General features: G+C 41.1%; 1 protein-coding gene across 1 annotated transcript in view; it reads right to left on the reverse strand.

Annotated features, from left to right (window-relative positions):
- The window catches only part of LOC117362355 (matrix metalloproteinase-20-like), a 70,928-nt gene extending 51,396 nt beyond the window's left edge, over positions 1 to 19,532 (reverse strand). The window contains exons 1-2 of the mRNA XM_033948612.1: positions 19,203 to 19,532; positions 6,392 to 6,477 (exon numbers count right to left, since the gene is read on the reverse strand). Coding sequence (XP_033804503.1) covers positions 6,392 to 6,477; positions 19,203 to 19,532 — 416 coding nt within the window. The remainder of the gene's footprint in view (positions 1 to 6,391; positions 6,478 to 19,202) is intronic.
- Between the last annotated feature and the right edge of the window lie 1,405 nt (positions 19,533 to 20,937).

The raw sequence follows: 20,937 nt of genomic DNA on the forward strand, positions 1-20,937 counted from the left end.
AAATAACATACTCTACTCTTTATTCTCCCTGAAAATGACCAGACATCTTCTGTAATCCACATTCTATAACTCTTTTGTAATCCGCCGTGAATCACGAGGTAATGGCGGAATAGAAATCCCTAATGTAATGTAATGTAATAACATCCGCGCCTACGTTGAGTGCTGGCATTATACCAGATTTCATTACTGAACATTAATTGTGAGATCTGTACTAAGCTAGTATTCTGGAAAGGGTGTACAACCTGTGCAGAATGCTAGTTTAGCGCGGATCTTTTTGGCATCTATCCTTGGGTGCCATTTACTGAACCTGGCCCAATGCACAGAATAATCTAATCTAAAATGTATGAGTCCCTCTGTACCTGACTAGGTTCAAGGCGACGTACAAATCAATAAGAATACAAAATGTATTGACGGACATGGAGGTTAAGTGGACAGTGATTAAGAGGGAGAGAAATATAAGGAAGAGAGGATGTAAAGGGAGCTATGAAGATGACATTAGAGGTACAGATAACACTGAGTGGAGTTATGACGCTCGTTGAAGATATTGAGTTTTCTAACCTTTGTCAATGGAGTCTATTGTCCCGAAGAAGACAGCTTTTAGTTTCTTCCAAAACCTAAAGTAGCGGTGTTCTGCTTTGAGATGTTCCAATTCTTTTTGCCAATGTAGGTGATGAGTATGTTAAATATATGCTTGGTGCAGTGATTAAAGCCATAGCCTTGGCACCCTGAGGGTGTGGGTTCAAATCCCACACTGCTCATTGTGACCCTGAGCAAGTCACTTAATCCCCCATTGCCCCAGGTACATTAGATAGACTGTGAGCCTCCAGGGACAGATAGGGAAAAAATGTTTGAGTTCCTGATTTAAGCCATTTAGAGTGACTATAAGTTGTATATAAATGCTTAAATAAATAAATAAAATAAAATTTTAGTGATGGAAGGATCAGAAGGAGTTTCTTGATGTTTCTGGCTGAAAGGGACCTGGAACTGATGAAAAGGTTTATGAGAGCTTCAGCAGAGCTCACATATAAGATGTGGTACCTTATGCATGATATTTTGAAGTTAATACATGCAGAGATAGGCAACCAGTGAAGGCTATTGTAATAAGGCAATATGGAGTCAAATTTTCTTAGTTTGAAGATGTCGTATTGCCGTGTTTTGAATTTGTTGTAGTTTGTGGTTGAGTTCAAAATTTATGCCTGCATAGAGGGAGTTGCACTAGATCAGTGGTTCTTAACCTTGTTGGAGGTACTGAACCCCACCAGTTTCATATGCGTGTTCACCGAACCCTTCTTTATTGGAAAAATAAAATATGATTTTTACAAATTCAAAACATAGGTATACAGTGAGGGAAAAAATAATATCAATTTTGAAAACAAAAAAGTTCTCCTATATTTCGAATAATAATGCAATTAGGACGCTGACTCCCGTCACGTTCCGACCACTTTCGTATTTTGCTCGACATAGTTAGTAAGGGATTCAAATATTAAGATAGGTATCACACGACGTACCATCACAACAGTTACAATTCGACTACTGTGCGCATCAAATCCCCTGCAGCACAGATAGGCCAAGCAATGTTGCGTGATCACCTGCAGCCAATTATGGACAAGCGGGGCGTATCATCACGAATCATAAGCGCTTCGGTCACGTTCAATCATCTATCAGTTAAATCACAAATTTTGATCAGGAATTGATTGATGCATATAAGGCGTTAGTTACAGATTGATAGATCAAGAAACCGAGTACACGATCAGTCTTGATCAAAATCACTGAATAACTGATTGAACTGATAGATGATTGAACGTGACCGAAGCGCTATATGAGTCGGAGGTGTGTTTTGACCTCCGCCGAACCCGCGAGACTGACTCACCGAACCCCTGGGGTTCGGTCGAACCCAGGTTAAGAACAACTGCACTAGACAAAAATGTGTAAATGGAGGAAAGTCTTAAAAGTCTGCAATGGGGCTCTTATAGTAGAGTGCAAGATGCTGTAGCTTTGGGATCCCAAATAAGATAATCCTTTAGCATGTTTACTTCAGCGTTCTAGATTCTGAAAGGTTGCAATACAATTCTATCACTATCAATTATGCTAAGTGCAATTTACTATAGTGAACTGTATTTTGGAAGTCAGTGAGAGATTTTTTTTTACAATTACAGGGTGCTCTGTGTATGGAACTTCAAAAGCGCACATAGCACATTCCGATCAAATAGTATACTGTCAAAATGTTGTTCTACAGAGCCTATTTACCAAATTATAGGGTAATTTAAACTTATGAATCAGCATTTTTTTAAGAACATAAGAATTGCTATAGTGGGACAGACTGAAGGTCCATTAAGCTGTTTCCAACAGTGGCCAAACCAGGTCCCAAGTTCCCAGCTAGATCCCAAGTAGATTTTATGCTGCTTATCCTAGGAATAAGCAGCGTATTTCCCCAAGCCATCTCAATAATGGTATATGGACTTCTCGTTTAGAAAATTACCCAAACCTTTTTTAAACCCTGCTAAGCTAACAGATTTTACCACATTCTCCGGCAACAAATTCCAGGGTTTAATTACACATTGTGTGAAGAAATATTTTCTCTGGTTTGTTTTAAATCTACTACTTAGGAGCTTCATTGCAAGCTCCCTAGTCCTAATATTTTTAGAAAGAGTGAATAACAGATTCACATCTACCCTTTCCACTCCACTCAGTATTTTATAGACCTCTATGATATCACCCCTGAGCCATGTCTTCTCCAAGCTGAAGATCCCTAGCATCTTTAGCCTTTCCTCATATGGAAGTTGTCCCATCCATTTTTATCATTTTTGTCATCCTTCTCTGTACCTTTTCTAATTCTACTTTATTTTTTTGAGATACGGTGACCTGAATTGCACACAGTATTCAAGGTGCAGTTAAACCACAGAGCGATACGAGGGCGTTATAACATTTTCATGTTTGTTTTCCATGCTTTTCCTGATCATTTCTAACATTCTATTTGCTTTCATAGCCATGGCATCTTTCTTTTTCAAGCTTACAGTTGTATAAAGTCCTGAAAAAAAGTTATTCTGTATAACTGATGACGTTGCACCCATTGAATGTTTATCCTGAGGTTCTTGATATTTCCAAGTAAAAAAAATCTTCATTATAAGAACATAAGTATAGCCTTATTGGGTCAGACCAATGGTCCATCTAGCCTGGTCCATTTTCATGGTGGCCAATCCAGGTCACAAGTACCTAAGAAAAATCCAAATAGTGGCAACTTTCCATACTAACAATCCAGGGCAAGCAGTGGCTTCCCCCATTGTATGTCTCAATAGCAGAATATGGATTTTTCCTCCAGGAACTTGTCCAAACTTTTTTTTAAAACCAGCTCTGTTAATCGCTCTTACCATATCCTCTGGCAAAGCGTTCCAGAGCTTAATTATTCTCTTAGTGAAAACTATCCCCCTGTAACTTTGAGTGCCCACTAGTCTTTGTAATTTTTGATGAAGTAAAAAATTGGTCCACTTGTATCCATTCTACACCACTCAGGATTCTGTAGACTTCAATCATATCTCCCCTTAACCATCTCTTTTCCAATCTGAAAAGCCCTAACCTCTTTAGTCTTTCCTTAATCATCCCGGTCACTCTTCTTTGAACCTTTTCTAGTTCCACTATATGTTTTTTGCGATAAGATGGCCAGAATTGAACACAAAACTCAAGGTAAGGTTGCACTACAGAGCTATACATTCTTAGTCTTGCTTACCATCCATTTTCTAATAATTCCTAGCATTTTGTTTGCTTTTTTGGGTGGACGATATCAGCGTATTGTCTACAATGTCACTCAGATTTTTTTTCTTGGGTGCTGACCCCCAAAGTGGACCCTAGCATTTAGTAACTGTGTATGATTTGGGTTATTCTTCCCAATGTGCATCACTTCGCATTTGTCCATATTAAATTTCATCTACCATGTGGACACACAGGGCCAAATTCTGTAAAGGACATCTGAAAGTTAGGTGTCGATTAGACATCTAGTGGGAAAATGCTGAGCATGATTCTATAATGTATAGATGTCCTATAGAGAATTGCGCTCAGCGCCGCTCAGCGAGTCTAGACGCATCTAAATAGTTAGATGTCCTTTACAGAATTGCCTTTTAGGTGTAACATGGACATCTTCACATCTAAAATGTTATCGCGTCTCATTATTATGATGTCATTAGAAAGGCAATTTTATGCAGTTCTTCATTACAATTGTATGTAGTGAAATGCTGGCACCACTATTACATTTTATTTATTTTTTAATGCTTTTTTTCACTTTGCTTCTGTCACAGAGAGCAGAGTGGGATTTGAACCAACAACTGAAGGGTGCTAAGGCTGTAGTTCTTACCACTGCACCACACACTCAGAATTAAATTGCATCTCAATTTCAAAACTAGGTCATTTGGGCTTTATTTGGGCGCTGGTTAGGTGGGCACGACCTAGATGTCACTTAGGCATGCTGGAGGCATCCACATATAGGTGAACAGGGCTTTATTTTGGGGGGTATAGAGTACTCCAGGTTGATATTAAGGTCAAAATAAGGGAGAGTGTGGTGCAGTGGTTAAAGCTATAGCCTCAAACTCACACTGCTCCTTGTGACCTTGAGCAAGTCACTTAATCCCCCCATTGCCCCAGGAACATTAGGTAGATTGTGAGCCCACCAGGACAGACAGGGAAAAATGCTTGAGTACCTGAATAAATCCATGTAAACCGTTCTGAGCTCCCCTGGGAGAACGGTATAGAAAATTGACTAAATAAATAAAAAAAATATGTTTCATAATGCATTACTTAAACAAAGCACATGAAAATATATATACAGGTACTCGTCGACTTACGACCTATTCAAGTTACGACTGTTCGACTTTACGACGCATTTACTACAGTTTCCCCCACCAGCTGTTAGCAGCGCCAGTCTCCCGCACTCCCAAGTCTCGCTACGCAGCAGTAATAATATAAAGTGGAGGAGGCGCCATAACGAATGTTCACCATAAAGGGATTGTGCTGTGCTTGACTTAGAAAGTAAGAAAATGTTGATAAAATATCACTTTAAGATGATTACAATATCATTACCCAGTCTAATACAGTATTCTTACCTTAGTCTAACATAGGCCGACTTATGTCCCGATCAATTTATGACCTGTCAGTCGGAACAAATTACGGTCGTAAGTCGACGAGTACCTATATATATATTGCATACTAAAGCTTCTATTTTTATCCTAAAGAGGACTCTTCTTTGTTAATAATAAAAAAAAGATGTTTAGGTGATGCATTATTAAACATATTTTGAGCTTAATATCAACCTGGAGTCCTCTATACCCCTCAAATAAAAGCCCTGTTCACCTATAAGCGAGCGCCTACGGCATGCCTAAGAGACACCTAAGTTGTACCTGCCTAACTTGCATCCACTTAACGCCCAAAGTAGACCTGGTTTTGCAACGCCTACATTTTAGGCGTTAGATAGACGCGTTGGGGTGCTGAGCGACATGCGATTCTCTAATTGGACGTTCAAATCAAGGCCACTCCCATGCCTATCTTTTAGATGCAGCTTTTTTTTTGGGCATCCACGAAATTGTGGACGTCTGTTTTGTGAATCGTGCACAGCCTTTGGACGTCTAACTTCCAATTAATGCTCATTAAGTCGTTAATTGGGTTTGTTATCTACTTTATTTGGACGCCTAACTCACACCTAAAGTTAGACGTCCTTCATAGAATTGACCCCCACAGTCTTCCAATTTCCTAAGGTCTTCCTGCAGTTTTTCACAGCCTGCATGCATTTTAAGAACTTTGAACAGTTCAGTGTCATTTGCAAATTTAATCACCTCACTTGTCATTCCAGTTTCCAGATCATTTGTAAATAAGTTAAATTGCACTGGTCCCAGAGCAGATCCCTGTGGCACTCTAGTATTTACCCTCCTCCAATGAGAAAAATGTCCTCTATTTTCTGTCTACCTATCCTACCCTCTATTTTCTATCTGATAATCAATTTCTAATCCACAATTGAACATTGCATCCTATCCCATGACTCTTTAATTTTCTCAGGATCTTTTCATGAAGAGCTTTGCCAATAGCTTTCTGAAAATCTTAACTACATCAACCTGCTCACCTTTATCTACATATTTATTCATACCTTCAAAGAAGTCAAGCAAATTGGTGAGGCAAGAACTCCCTAGGCTGAACCTATGTTTGTCTACGTGTTCCAAAATTTTATTTTTTATAATTGCTTCCACTATTTTGCCCAGCACTGAAGTTAGGGTTACTGGTCTGTAATTTCCTAGATCTCTCCTGGAATACTTTTTAAAAATCAGCATAGCTTTGGCCTCCCTTCAATTTTCAGCGACAGGTTATAGATCACTAACAGAAGATCAGCAATTTCATGTTTGAGTTCATTCAGTACCCTGGGATGTATACCATCCAGTCAATTTGGCTTATTACATCTTCCAGGTTCACCGAGCTTTCTTTGAGTTCCTCCGCATCATCACCCTTAAAAACCATTTCCGGTTCAGGTAGATTTCTTATATTATCTAACATGAAGATCCATATTTTTCTTGTAGGCAAATATTGAGAAACAATGACTGCAATGACTATAGGATGAAGATGGGAGAGAGATTAAGTAAAATGTTCATTGATCCCACCAAATTTGTCAAAGTATAGGAGCAGAAGAAAGAATTCAACTCCATGTGCTATGCCTTAAAGATGAAATTGTGTAATCTTTGCTTGTAGGTACAAGGTGCATTGTATATCATTCACCCTGAGATGTTGAATCAGAAAACTGATCCCATGATCCTACCCTGGACACTTAAAAACTGTGAGTTTCAGCAAGAAAAACTAAAAATCTAGTAAAAGTACATTGAACATTTTTTGGTGATTATTACAATGACCTTAGTTTTAATTTTTATTGACATATAAAAATAATAAAAACACAAGAATAGCCGTACTGGGTCAGACCACTGGTCCATCTAGCTCAGTAGCCTTCTTCATGGTGGCCAATCCAGGTCACTAGTACCTATCAAAAACCCAAATACAAACAATGGATCCCTATGCAGTGCACCAGAAATCATCTGGGAATGTTCTGCTTTGAGTGGCCATGGGAGAGGACATCTTTTTTATACTCATGGAAAGCAGAATATTGCTGACCCCCCCTATCTTATCCCCCATAACCCTCCCCCATCCCAAGGAGCAAGTACTGCTCTTGAGAGCAGATCCAGAGAAAGTTGGAGCACCAGCAATGGAAACTGAGATGTTTGATTCAATAAGACCCGCCTCTGTGTGTGATGCCATCAAATTGGCTACGGTGGGAGTCTCTGTCCCCAACAACTCAGCTTCCACTGCTCCTCCAGGGCTCTCCAGCTGTCCCTCTCACTGGGCAAGCAAGAGTGCCTCTCCCTCCACAGAGCCTTCTTTCCCAGGTTGAAGAAAAGCCTGAATCTCGATCGGGCTAAGAGAATACCTGATCTAAACTAAGGTTCGCCACGATATCTGGCATTCCTCCTGAGGCTGGTAGCATCTCTCTCTGATGACGCGGGCGTCAAGCATCATCTGGATAAGGTTTCTGGAGCTCGAAGCAGCCGGAGGATTCGGTCGCGTAGCTCCCTTTCTCTTCGCCATTGAGCGCTGTAATGAATTCAAGCAGGCAAGCCGCGAAGATCAAAACCAACAATCCGAGAGCGAACAGGGTCAAAAAAATTCAACCCTGCGCTTCAAACAAAGAAAAATACAGCTTCCTACTGAGGGAGAAGGAGTAAATCAGAGCTCAATGCCAGACGTCCGACTCAAACACCATCTTGGATCCATAAGGTCTCCTTTTATCAAGCCACATTAGGGCTTTTTATCGCCGGCCACTGCGGTAAAAGCTCCGATGCTCATAGAATTCCTATAAGTGTCAGAGCTCAGTGATAAAAAACCCCTAACGCGGCCTAAGTTCTTTTATATGGTTCATAGACAACCCCGCGAAAGACAAAGGCGCGCGCCGACAACTGAGCGCAAGATGGAGGCGCGCACCGAAGAAAATTACAGTTTTTAGGGGCTCCGACAGGGGGTTTTGTTGGGGAGCCCCCCCCAGTTTACTTAATAGAGATCGCGCCGGCGTTGTGGGGGGGTTTGGGGGGTTGTAACCCTCCACATTTTACTGTAAACTTAACTTTTTCCCTAAAAACAGGGAAAAAGTGAAGTTTTCAGTAAAATGTGGGGGGTTACAACCCCCCAAACCCCCCAACGCCCCCACAACGCGGCGCGATCTCTATTAAGTAAAGTGGGGGGGGGTTCCCCCCCATCGGAGCCCTAAAAACAGTAATTTTCTGCGGCGCGCGCCTCCGTGCTGCGCTCAATTGTCTGCGCATGCCTTTGTCCCGGCGCGCTTTTGACCTGACACCCTTTTATATAATTCATAAAGTTCTCAGCCCAACTAACACAGCTGGGGTAGTCTTCATCGAGGGCTATATACTTAGTCCAGTGATTTTCCACTTTTTTCATTCCAAATTTTTCTGACAGAAGGTAAAAAGTAGAAAAATCACTGGACTAAGTATATAGCCCTCAATGGAGACTGCCCCAATGTTGTTGGTTGGGCTGGGAACTTTTGAGCGGCCTCTCATAAACCATTTTGATTGTAACCATAGAAAGGAGGCATATCATATCCCATCCCCTTTCCTAAATTGGTCCATCGAGGGGCAGAGAATAATTTGAGGGTGTTTCTCTCTTTGCTGTAAGGTAGTTTTTCTGTGATGTGCAATTATTCATGGTGAGAGTATGATTTATTATATTAAAAAATTAATGATATGATTTTGAGGATGTTTCAATAAATGTTATTTTTCATAGTTTTTGTTTGAAAATTATAATCCATAGCTTCTTTGGTTATTTTATTCTTCATTTAAAAAAAAAATATATGGATAAGAGTGTTTTGGCAACAATTTTGGGGGGAGGGATTATTGAGGAATTCCTGTCTCAATCTATGCTTACAAGCATTTGCATTAACTTCCTATGAAATCTGTTCTATCCAGCATTAGGGCTGTCGACACTGTTACCAGAGTTTATTTTCCAGGCTTCAACCTAAACAATTACAGAGCAGACATAATGCTGTCTATGCTACATGCTGTAATTTCAGAATACCTACCTACTATGGCAGTGTAGTTTAACTGTACTGCACCACCAAAATGACTACACCAGCAGAAATGAAGCACACACACACATGGATATACGCACACACACACACATGCATACATGCACACACACACACACACATGTATACACACATGCACACACATGCATACACACACATACCTGCATACACCCTCCCCCCCACATATATTTTTAAATATTATGCTTTAGTCAATGCAACAGAAGAAAAAGTAAAGGAAGACCAATATAATTCCAACATGGGGGTAAATTTATCAAATTTTGATCAGTCTCGATTCAGATCTGTGTTCTGGCACAAAGGTGCTTGCCTCTAGAGTCAACAATTCAATGTGGACGACTACAAGTAACATATTCAATATTCAATAAAATGCACACAATATTCAATAAAATGCATAACACAATATTCAATAAAATGCATAACTAGAACACTGAGCACAGAAACATAGAAACATGATGGCAGATAAAGGACAAAGGGGGTGGGGCTGGGGGCAGAACGGGGCCTGACTAGGGGGTGGAATGGGTCAGGGCCACATGTCCTCTTTTTTTTTTTGTACTTTAAAAATTTGTTCATCCTAAGTATTGGGAAACTGAAAAATAATATTTTGGTTATGTGCTGGTGTCAAGAGTTCCTTAGAGATATACATAAGGACATAATCTGGTCCCCCATCCTCGCCCTACCCCCGACCAATTATTTTCCATCTACCGCCTAACCCCATCATATCGCCATCATCCCTGTGGATTTCATGTTATCCCTGTCTCCGTGTACATCTCTTTCCCCACCTTTATCTTATTGTTCTGCAAGCCACTGAGGCTTCAGGTCCACTTTTCACTGGGAGGCATGCGGTAGCTGCTGGGGCACCAGGCCCAAACAGATCACTGGAGCTCTAGGCCTAGTTGCTGGTACTTCAGGCCTGTACCATTTGCTGGCATCAGAAAACTACAGTGGTGCATCCATTTTAAGGCTACCCCTTTAAAATGGTCGGAGCTCACTGGTTAGCAGCAGTTCCATCACATCTTGTCATCTTTAAGGAGCAGACTCAGATTGCTTTAGCTCTAGCATACCACTAGCCAGCATCGCTATCACCCAGCAACTGAGGCACCCACCAAGAGATGCCTGATTACCTCATAGGGCAATCTGCCACTGGCAAAGAGGTAGCATGGCAGGTTGTAGTCATTCCAAAGTAAGGCTAGAAGTTCTGTATTACTATTTACTGCCACACATGCCAACAAAGTAGGGGCTTTGGCCTTATCAAAATACAAGTTTTACAAACTGAAATAAGCACTATAATCTGAGTCTGTATATGCTTAGTTTTGTCTTTTAGGACTCAAATGCTTACTTTTTTCTTTTTTTTTTTTTATTTCCACCATAATTTGCAGTTTTAGGATTATAAGGATTTAAAGTACAAGATGGACCAGTAAAACCTTTGCAGCAGATCATTTCAGATTATGTAATTACACCTTAAGATGTTTGTTATTCCAAATCAAGTCCAGTCATGCCTCATATCCTAGAGATCCTCAGCCAGTTTTTAAAGCCTCTGTATTATCTTGTCTGTAGTCTTTGCCTTTTCATATAGTTGACTTTATATTGAGGTTGTAGTAAATGATCTTCCTGAAGCTGAATGAACATTCGGTGTGAATGGAATAAGACTGTCACGTTGATGATAATGTTATACATTATTTTATCACCAGGCAATGGTTTACTCTGTACAAGGTGAGGGAAAGGCTAGGGATCGATGATCATTTGCAAAATGAGCACATAATTTTACGACTGTTACTTGTGATGGATGAGGAGGATGTGAAATAAAAATTAAATCCAAGATGACGGAAAGCATGATAGTCTTTTAAATTAATAAAAAATTAAGCCACAGAGGTCAATGTTCAGCTGTCAGTGGGAAGCCTTTTACTTAGCATCAACAAAGTTATTCCCAGATATTCAAAACCTGGTCCTGTGTGGGATATAGGCCAATAAACTATAAATAAAAAATAAAAACCAGGCAATACTTTGAGTGACAATAGGAGGACTGATGTCACTGTCATTTTGTTCTCTACAATACAGTACTCCCCCGATATTGTTGGGGGTTCCGTTCCAGGAATCTCCGCAAATGTTGAAAAACCGTGAATACGGTTTTTAGCGGGGGAGACAGGAGAGGGCAGCTGGAGAGGCAGGAGAGGGCAGCCGGAGCGCCGGCGAATGAAGGAAATCACTCGCGGTATGCTCCGACCGCCTCTTCCTGCACTAAAGTCGGGCCTCACCAATCAGGAGCTGAGTGTCAAAGCAGCTCCTGATTGATGATGCCCGACTTTAGTGCAGAAAATACCGTGAATGACTGGGACAGCGAATCGCCAACCGCAAATGACCAGGGGAGCACTGAATTGCTAAAATCAGACCCTTTCTGTCTGAGTGCACTGCCAAGACCCTCCTACATATCCTCATCACCTCTCACCTAGACTACTGCAACCTGTTCTCACTGGTTTTCTGCTAAACCATCTCTCTCCCCTTCAATCTGTTCAGAATTCTGCTGCTCGCCTCATATTCCATCAATGTCGCTAGGCCCATATTATTCCTCCCCTCAAGTTACTTCATTGGCTCCCTGTCCATTTCAGCATACAGTTCAAATTCCTCATACTGACCTACAAGTGTATTCGTCCCACTGTATCTCTCCTCTTTCCTCTCTCCCCCACACTCCCTCCTGGGCACTCCGCTCATTGGATAAGTCTCTCTTATCTGTACCCTTCTCCTCTGCAGGCAATGTCCCTTCTACCTTATGCTTGGAACAAACTGCTTGACTTGATACATTAGGCTCCATCTCTGGCAGTATTCAAAGCCAGACTCAAGTCCCACTTCTTTGAAGATGCTTTCAATTCCAAACTTCAACTCACCTTCTAAGCACCAATATGTGTCTTATCATTCCCTCTCTAATTCCCCAATCTGATGCACCTTCTTGTCCAATTTGTCACTTGACTAGATTGCAAGCTCTTTTAAGTAGGTTCCTATAAAAAAAAATAATCAGCCGATTGAGAATAATACAAAATACAGCAATTCGTTTGATTTTTAGTTTAAGAAAGCATGATCATATCAGTTTATATTATCAAAAACTTCATTGGTTGCCATTTGAAGCCAGAGTGTTATTCAAATTTGGTTGTATTTGTTTTAAAATCTTATTTGGTTTAGCACCAACTTATCTCTCTTCCCATTTTAGATTTTATGCTATTAAGAAAAATACCCGAAGTTTAGGTTGGTTCTCTTTCCCCTCAGTTAAAACATGCCGTTAAAAAAATTTATGGATAGGACTTTGGCATTCTAGGCAGGAGTAATGAATTCATGTTTGAACGCTCTTATCTCTCCATCCCTCGCCTATTATCAATTCCAGAAAGATCTTAAAACTTATCTATTCAAAAAATATGAAATACAAAATTGATTTTATTTTTTAAATTTATTAAGGTATTAAGCTTCCAATCAATTTACGATTATTCGTACAATCAACTATATTGTGCAATTTCTATTTACTATATTGTAATTAATAGTACTGTGTAATCATTACGTTCTACAAGTCTTACAAGGTTTTATCTTTTGCCCAGTGCTTTTATTCTGAATTTTGTTTTCTCTTATTTTAACAATTGTTTTATGACTTTGTATTTTTATTCCCTAGTGTAATATCATTGTGTAGTCCACCATGAACTTATGGTTTAGCGGTATATAAAAATAAACTATTATTATTTTAAACTATTATTCTGTGTTTTGATGTACAGTGCTGTGCATGTCTAATAGGGCTATAGAAATGATTAGCAGTGATAGTAGTATTCCAGAACTCCAGGAATGGACGGGCAATCAGATTTTCTCTCTGAAAATCAGCTCTGACTATGAGGGGAAGAATAACGGTTCTACTCCTGCACTGAGATGGTCAGAAGATGCCCTCTGCCTGTGCTGAAGAAGTGGTAAGGCATATACAGAAAGCTTCCTGCAGGAGTTCATGTTATAATTTTCAGTATACAGAGCTCTGCAGCATCAAGCTATTCTTAACCTCTTTAACTGTGTATTATGGAGAAATGCCAGTTACCAAAGGGGTCATTACAGTCCTGTTCCCTAAAGTCAAGGTCCAGAGGCAGTAGAGGAGTTATATATTAAAGGTAAACACACCAAACAAACACAAAGAGCTCCTTACTTTTAAATGTCTTCCTAGGGTGAAGGAGAAAAATATAGCTTACTTTAAGTAAACAGCCCAGGTGGAGATAGTGGTTACCGCGGATGGGCATACTGGATGGGCCATTTTGCCTGCCATCATATTTCTATAACCATAAAGCTCTATGACAACACAATGCAAGTGTTAAGAGCTGTGGAGGGGCATAATCGAAAGGGACGTCTAAGTCCGTTTATGTCCATCTCGCAAGTCCTCCAAAGTTAAAAAGAGCCTAAGACACATTTTCGAAAGAGACATCCAACTTTTTTTTACTTTCGAAAATCGTCTAATTATATGTTCTGCCGATCTGATCATCCAAGCCGCTAAATCGTCCATCTTTATACCACATTTCCGTCCAAGTCCAAAATGCCTAGAACAAGCCCTGTTGGACGTGGGAGGGGTCTGCAAAATGATGGACTGAACACCCAGACATGGCACCTAAATAGTGGGGTACCTTACAGGGCACTGCTGTGAAATTCACAAAAAGGGTGCCATGGCTTCTCCTCACTACAGCTCCCTTATAGGTGATGGTGAGCCCCCAAACCACCTTCAGAATCCCCTAGACCCACTTATCTACCACCCCAATAGCCCTTATGGCTGCAGGAGCTACTTATATGCCAGTCAAAAAGGGTTTTGGGGGTGTATAGGGCAGTGCACATGTTTAAGTATCAATGCAGTGATTACAGGGGCTTATGGGCATGGGTCCTCTTCTCTAAGGGTCCCTAACCCATCCCCAAGATGACTTAAGCTGCCTCTGGGCTGGACGACTAGGCTTTCCTATGCCAGGTGGCTAGGTGATGATGGTCTGGAGGTTGAAATTTAAAGTTGTGAATATTATTTTTATGGGGGTGGCGGGGCTTGTGATCACCGGTGTAGTGTGTAGGGGGTCTGTGTTATGTGTTTTCAGTGCTTATCTGGTGATTTTAGGTGGTTTTTTGTGACTTACACCATGTTTTCCATGGTCTAAGTCAGTGTTCTTCAACCACCGGTCCATGGACCGGTGCCGGTCCACAGAAATTTTCTGCCGGTCCACAGGGCCAGCACGTGCATCAGGCCCAAAACAGTGTTCTTCAACCGCTGGTCCACGGTGCGATCGATGCGGAGTTATCATCGAGCCAGCTCCCTCTTCCTAACTGAATAAAGCCACGGGCAGTGGCTCCTATGGGCATCCTGCGCCTGAACCGGAAGCCTTCTCTCTGCCGTTGCAACGTCAGAGGGAAGGCTTCCAGATGAGGCATGGGACGTGCAAGGTGCAATTAGTACTATTATGGGGGCGGTGTCTGGGGTGGAGATTGGGTAGAGATGTGTGGGGTCTGGCCCACAACTTAGCCCAGTGTTCTTCAATTGCTGGTCCATGGACCGATGCCAGTCCACAGAATAATTATTTTATTTCTGCCGGTCCATAGGTGTAAAAAGGTTGAAAAACACTGGTCTAAGTCACAACGTCCAAGTTCCGTCTAGGCTCTGTTGTTAAACTTTCGGTTAAACATGCTGTACGACTAAGTCTAAGCCGGCCCACGTCCTGCCCAACTCCCGCCCTCGACACACCTCCCGAAACGCCCCATTTAGCTTTGGACGTTGAGCGGCACTATGAAGGCCTAGGTCATTTAGAAATACGTCCATAACCCAGTTTTATTATCGGCACTTGGACGTTTTTGAGAAATGTTCATCCAAGTGCCGAATTAGGCCGGATTTTGGACGTTTTTCTCTTTCGATTATGAGCCCCTTAGCCAATAGGGAAAGGAGGAGACAGTGGATGCTGTGGATGGGCCATTTGGCCTTTATCTGCCATCATGTTTCTATGTTTCTATAAAAAATAAATAGAACCAAGAGAGGCTGTTAAATAAATCTATATCCACATAGCACAACCTCAAGAGTATAGGATAACAAGTCCAAGTGTTACTCTTAAGGGAGAAAAGACCTCAGTGTCTAAAAGGGAAAATCAAAGCAACCCATATAGACAGGCTAGTTGCAAATATCACTTACAGCCAGCAGATACATCCTCGGTCAAAAACTCCCAAAAAGTTGAGGACACAATTTCACAGTGAATTTCAACAGTCTTAATTCTAAGTCTCAAAAAGTTTAAAAAAAACAACACTTATCTAAAAATTGTTGTCTTCTCAATCAAATTGCAAACACAAGAACGTGATCCTGGAGCTTGGAAGCAGGAGAAAATCACTCCATAGGACAGAAATTGAAGCGGGTGAATCGATGCTGTGAGTTGAGCTGCAGTGGAATATATGTTTTCCTGTCTTTTTAGAGTTTTTTTAAGCTCTGTTTTTTTCCAGCAAATCCCTGAAGAAACACACCAGCGAAACAGGGAACCCTGTTGGATTATGCTAGTGGTGATATTTAGTAGCTGCTATGCTCTGAGTTTGTCTCCTATGGAGTGATTTTCTCCTGCTTCCAAGCTCCAGGATCATGTTCTTGTGTTTGCAATTTGATTGAAAAGACAACAATTTTCAGATAAGTGGTTTTTTTTTTTTTTAAACTTTTTGAAACTTAGAATTAAGACTGTTGAAATTCACTGTGAAATTGTGTCCTCAACTTTTTGGGAGTTTTTGACCAAGGATGTGGCTGCTGGCTGCAAGTGATATTTGCAACTAGCCTGTCTATATGGGTTGCTTTGATTTTCCCTATTAGACACTGAGGTCTTGTTATCCTATACTCTTGAGGTTGTGCTATGTGGATATAGATCTATGTTTCTATATCCATAAAGCTAACTTATTGATGCCTAAGTCATACCACACCTATTCTTCACCCCTAACCATGCCTATTTTTGGGTACGCACTGGTAGGCGCCTCGGTTTAGGCATCGGTAGGCACCGTGCTGAATTCTGCGTGGAAATCGTAATTGTTTTATGCACTTCCTGAAGCAGAGAAGAACTGTTTGGTTTTGTCTGCGCCTTTACTTTCTGTCCCCACAGCAATAGATATCAAAGTGGAAAGGAAGCTGCAATGAGAGACTATGGCTCCATCTTCATCTGCCTGGGACCCACTCTGCCTGCTGCTAGTGTGTTTATTAACATGGCTAAGAAGCAGCTAAGGGGCAGTTCAAAATTAGCTTTTGCAATGACAGTTTTACCCTGCGAGGGGCACCAGCCTGGCTAGATAAAAAACACAATTTGACTCAATATCAACCAGTTGACAAATCTAGGGTCACTGCATTTTAGTACATACACCTCTAGGTTATAAAATGATTGGTTTTGTAGTTTTATGATCTTTGTACATCACAGATGATTTGTCATGTCTGTTAAATCACCTTTTTTTTAAAATGATGGACCCAACACGGATCATATTTTGGTATCTCTGCCTGCGTTAGGGGTCAGAAAACCTTGCAGTTCAGTGTAAAAGTTTAAAACAAACAAACAAAAAAAATCAATGAACAAAATTTTGCCCAAACTTGTGGAAAACATTAACTTAGATTAACAATTGTTAATCTGATACCACAGAGAGCTTATGCTTATGATTTCAATGTGATATTATGGTTGAATGATTGAGAACCCCTGCAAACTTGAAGGTCCTTTGTGCTTTTTTTGTGTTCCATTGTAGTTTGCACTTTGAATCCTCTTCTTTTCTAGTTTGTTAAATCATTTTAACATGTTTGCTAATTCTAGTGCATGTTTAGTTCATAGAACCCAATATTATATGTACAAAAGAGCTGGTCTACCACTTTGAACCTCCCTGCTTCTCCTGTATGGTATTCTTCATTTTGTAAGATAATAGTGCCCTCTAATGGACATTATAAGAATTGGTATCATGGAAAAAATTTCTCCACTTCCAGGCAAAATTTTATTAAGGGTTTGATTTATTAACGCTGTTATCTCATTCTGAGTCTATGCAATACCATTCACACTAGGCTCACACTTGAAAATCACTACTTGTGTATAAAAACTTTCCACCAAAAAACACAAGTCCACTTTGAAATAAATCAACTCCTTATTCAAAATATTTTGAAAAAAAAAATTAAAAAAAAAATGATGTGCTCAGATCCATAACCAAAATGCCACAGGTAAGACAAGGGTTACTCCGGGACCATCATAGCCACATCAATGTCCCAACCACTCGTGCCTTATTATACTTTTTATCAGCATCTCTTTTCTATCTATCTATCTATCTGTCTGTCTATCTCCAGTGTACTTATCTTTATACTGTGACTGGAGGTTCTTCCATTTCATGACTTGCCTTGCAACCTGGACATTAATACCCTGTTTGAAATGCAACACACAGACTCCCCCCACCCCCACTTGAGTTTCACTGATTTTGGCTTCTTCAGGAGGGAATGCCTACTGGCTTTACACTCAGTCCACCGTTCACTTCTCGTCAGACAATTGTTGCTTCAAAGTGTCTATTGTTGCTTCTGAGTCTATGGGGATAAAATCTTGGTAAAACAGTCCCCAAGTTAATTATTTCTGCTATTTTCCCTGTAGAGCATAGCTCACTGCTTACTGCCAAATTCCTATGCATAGATTCAATAAAGATAACCCAAGTTAGGCGTGGGAATGTTCTACACTAAGCTAGTATTCTATTAAGGGTGCTCTGGGTGGAATGCCCTTTACAAAATAATGCCTTGGCATGCTTTCCACACCTAACTTTAGGCAGGAACACTTACCCCTGCCAAAAGGTGGTGTAAATGCTCATACCCAATTGACAGCAGTTGGGCCAGCAAATGCATGCATTCAATATCACACTTAATTTCTGGGCATGCCCATTGTACACCTATGGCCACGACTCCATTGCAGTTACACCTCGAATACTGAGTGCAATTCTGGTCATCATATCTCAAAAAAGATATAGCGGAATTAGAAAAAGTACAGAGAAGGGCGACAAAAATGATAAAAGAGATGGGATGACTTCCCTATGAGGAGAGGCTAAAGTGGCTAAGGCCCTTCAGCTTGGAGAAGATATGGGTGGTGATATGATAGTGGGTGATATGATAGAGGTCTATAAAATACGGAGTGGTTTGGAAAGAGAAGATGTAAATCCCATGTTTACTCTTTCCAAAAATACTATGACTAGGAGCCATGTGGTGAAATTACTAAGTAGTAGATTTAAAACAAACTGGAGACCATATTTCTTCACACAATGTATATTTAAACGCTGGAATTTGTTGCTGGAGAATGTGGTGAAATCAGCTTAGCAGGGTTTAAAAAAGGTTTGGAGAACTTCCTAAAAGAGAAGTCCATTGGCCATTATTGAGAAGGCTTGGGGGAAATCCACTGCTTATTCCTAGGATAGCAGCATAAAATCTGTTTTCTTACTTGGGATCTAGCTAGGTACTTGGAACCTGGGTTGGCCACTGTTGGAAACAGGATACTGGGCTTGATGGACCTTCAGTCTGCCCCATTATGGCAGTTCTTTTTTATAACTTTATTTTTATTGAATTTAACATACTTTACAAGTATAACTACTTGATTTAGAAATACAGAATCATGTTCCAAAAGGAAAGCATCATTAAACATTACGATCTTTAAAATAAATATATATGAAACTTAACTCTTCCTTAGACCTCAATTAGAAGGAGGAAAAAAAAACCAAAGATATTATAGGGAGTAATATTACAATGATACAACAAAAAAATAAAAGTAAAGACTTAAACGCTAGAACCCAGCATTTCCTTTAAGCTACATTCCCTCCACTAGATAAACCTTTGAGATCTAAAAAGGAACGTAGATGATCTGGTGTAAAATACACATATTTCAGGCCCTTAAACTTAATGACACAGTTGCATGGATAGGCTAGCAAAAAAGTAGCACCTAGCTTCCTTGTCTCTTCTCTCATGCCCAAAAACATTTTCCGTCTTTCCTGGGTTATTCTAGTTACATCATGATATAACCATGCATTCTTGCTTGACTTTTAGCAAACTTTCAGAAAAGTTATCCATTTTCTTAACCATTACCTCAATATCTGAGGCAGTCTTCTCCACCTTCACATCCAGTCTCTTGATAGCCTCCAAAAGTATCTCCAGTGTCACTGCTGGGGTGCTTGTTGGTGCTCCTTCTCCTTCAGCAGCCCTTCCACCCAGCGTTCCAGCTAGGGAAGTAGCTCCTCCCATTGCCTGCTCCGGGGTCTCCAACTCCTCTCCCTCGGGGCCAAGCTCGACACTCTGCGCCTCTGCTGGACATGGAGGCGCAGAGAGATGCGGTGGAGACAACGATGTCAGCAAGTCCAGAGACCCGAGTGCTCCCTCACTCAGGTCCGACGCGGAACTCTCCCGCCGCGGGGACATCTGGGCGTCGGCTGGGCTCAGCGGCTGCAAAAACCGCTGAATTGACTGCTGGGCTGGAGACGATGTGAGCAATGGCAATTGCCCAGCTCTCACACTCCCCTTCCTCTTCGCATGAGGCATTCCGACAAAGTAAGTATCTGGTTCAAGTATTGATATGAAGAAAAAACGCTAAGCCTGCCGAGCACAGCTACATAGCGTCCGCCAACTTGTATTCCTCCTCCCCATTATGGCAATTCTTATGTTCTAATGTGAGCCAAGTACAGGACAATCAAGGCATTGTGACATCACTGATGGGTTTGACTCTTAGGCATTGGTGGAATGAGGCTTTATGACATCACAATCTCAGCTCTGGAATCTTGCTATTTGGGTTTCTGCCAGGTACTTGGAACGTGGGTTGGCTACTGTTGGAAACAGGATGCTGGGCCTTCAGTATAGCAATTATTATGGGCTCAATAAAAAAAATTATTTAATTAAGGGCATCTCAATCATTCAACTATAATATGACATTGAATTCATAAGCACAAAAACATGAAAAGTAAAAAACAGTGGAGAAAAACATACCTCAATACACAGACCGCCGGGACATACAGTACCCTAAGCAGTCTGTATCATCACTGGTCTGTAAAAATAAAACTCCACACATACATATACTTTCTCATACATTCATACAGCATTTATATCAAAAATGTAGATGTGCTTTCAAATAGAGGGAATATCAGAATTCCACAGCAAAAAACTAGAATGGTGATGACTACTTGGTACTGGGGTTCAAAAAAGGATTGGACAATTTCCTGTTGGAAAAGGCGATAGAGGGGTATAGATAGAGGACTACTGCACAGGTCCTGGACCTGTTGGGCCATTGCGTGAGCGGACTGCTGGGCACGATGGACCTCAGGTCTGACCCAGCGGAGGCATTGCTTATGTTCTTATGTTTTTAAGAGTGATATAACACTGAAGGCTCCTTTTACTAAGCTGCGGTAGCGTTTTCAGTGTGCGCTGCAGATTAGCGCGCGCTAACCCTCGTGCTCTGCAGAGAAATTAGCGCCAGCTCAATGGAGGCGTTAGCATCTAGCGCGCATAGCAATTTAGGAAAAGGAGCCCTGAGTTTTCTGTGATTGATATCTGTCTAAGATTGTGTGTTGGATTTTGCCTCTACTTTGACGGTTCTATCTTCCCCCTGGAGTGCTATCTCCATTGGGGAACCTCTCTTTGGACCAAAGGGCCGCCGCGTGAGCAGACTGCTGGGCATTATGGATCACTGATCTGACCCAGCAGCGGCAATTCTTATGTTCTTATGGGATCTTTTCCAGATAAGCCCCGCCTCTAATGGAAAAAGTGGACGCGCCGAAAGTTAAGCCCCGCCACCTTTTGCCAGCGCACGCCACCTTAGCCAGTGAAGTTCTCA

The sequence above is a fragment of the Geotrypetes seraphini genome, chromosome 6, assembly GCF_902459505.1.
Source record: "Geotrypetes seraphini chromosome 6, aGeoSer1.1, whole genome shotgun sequence".
NCBI classification, from domain to species: domain Eukaryota; kingdom Metazoa; phylum Chordata; class Amphibia; order Gymnophiona; family Dermophiidae; genus Geotrypetes; species Geotrypetes seraphini.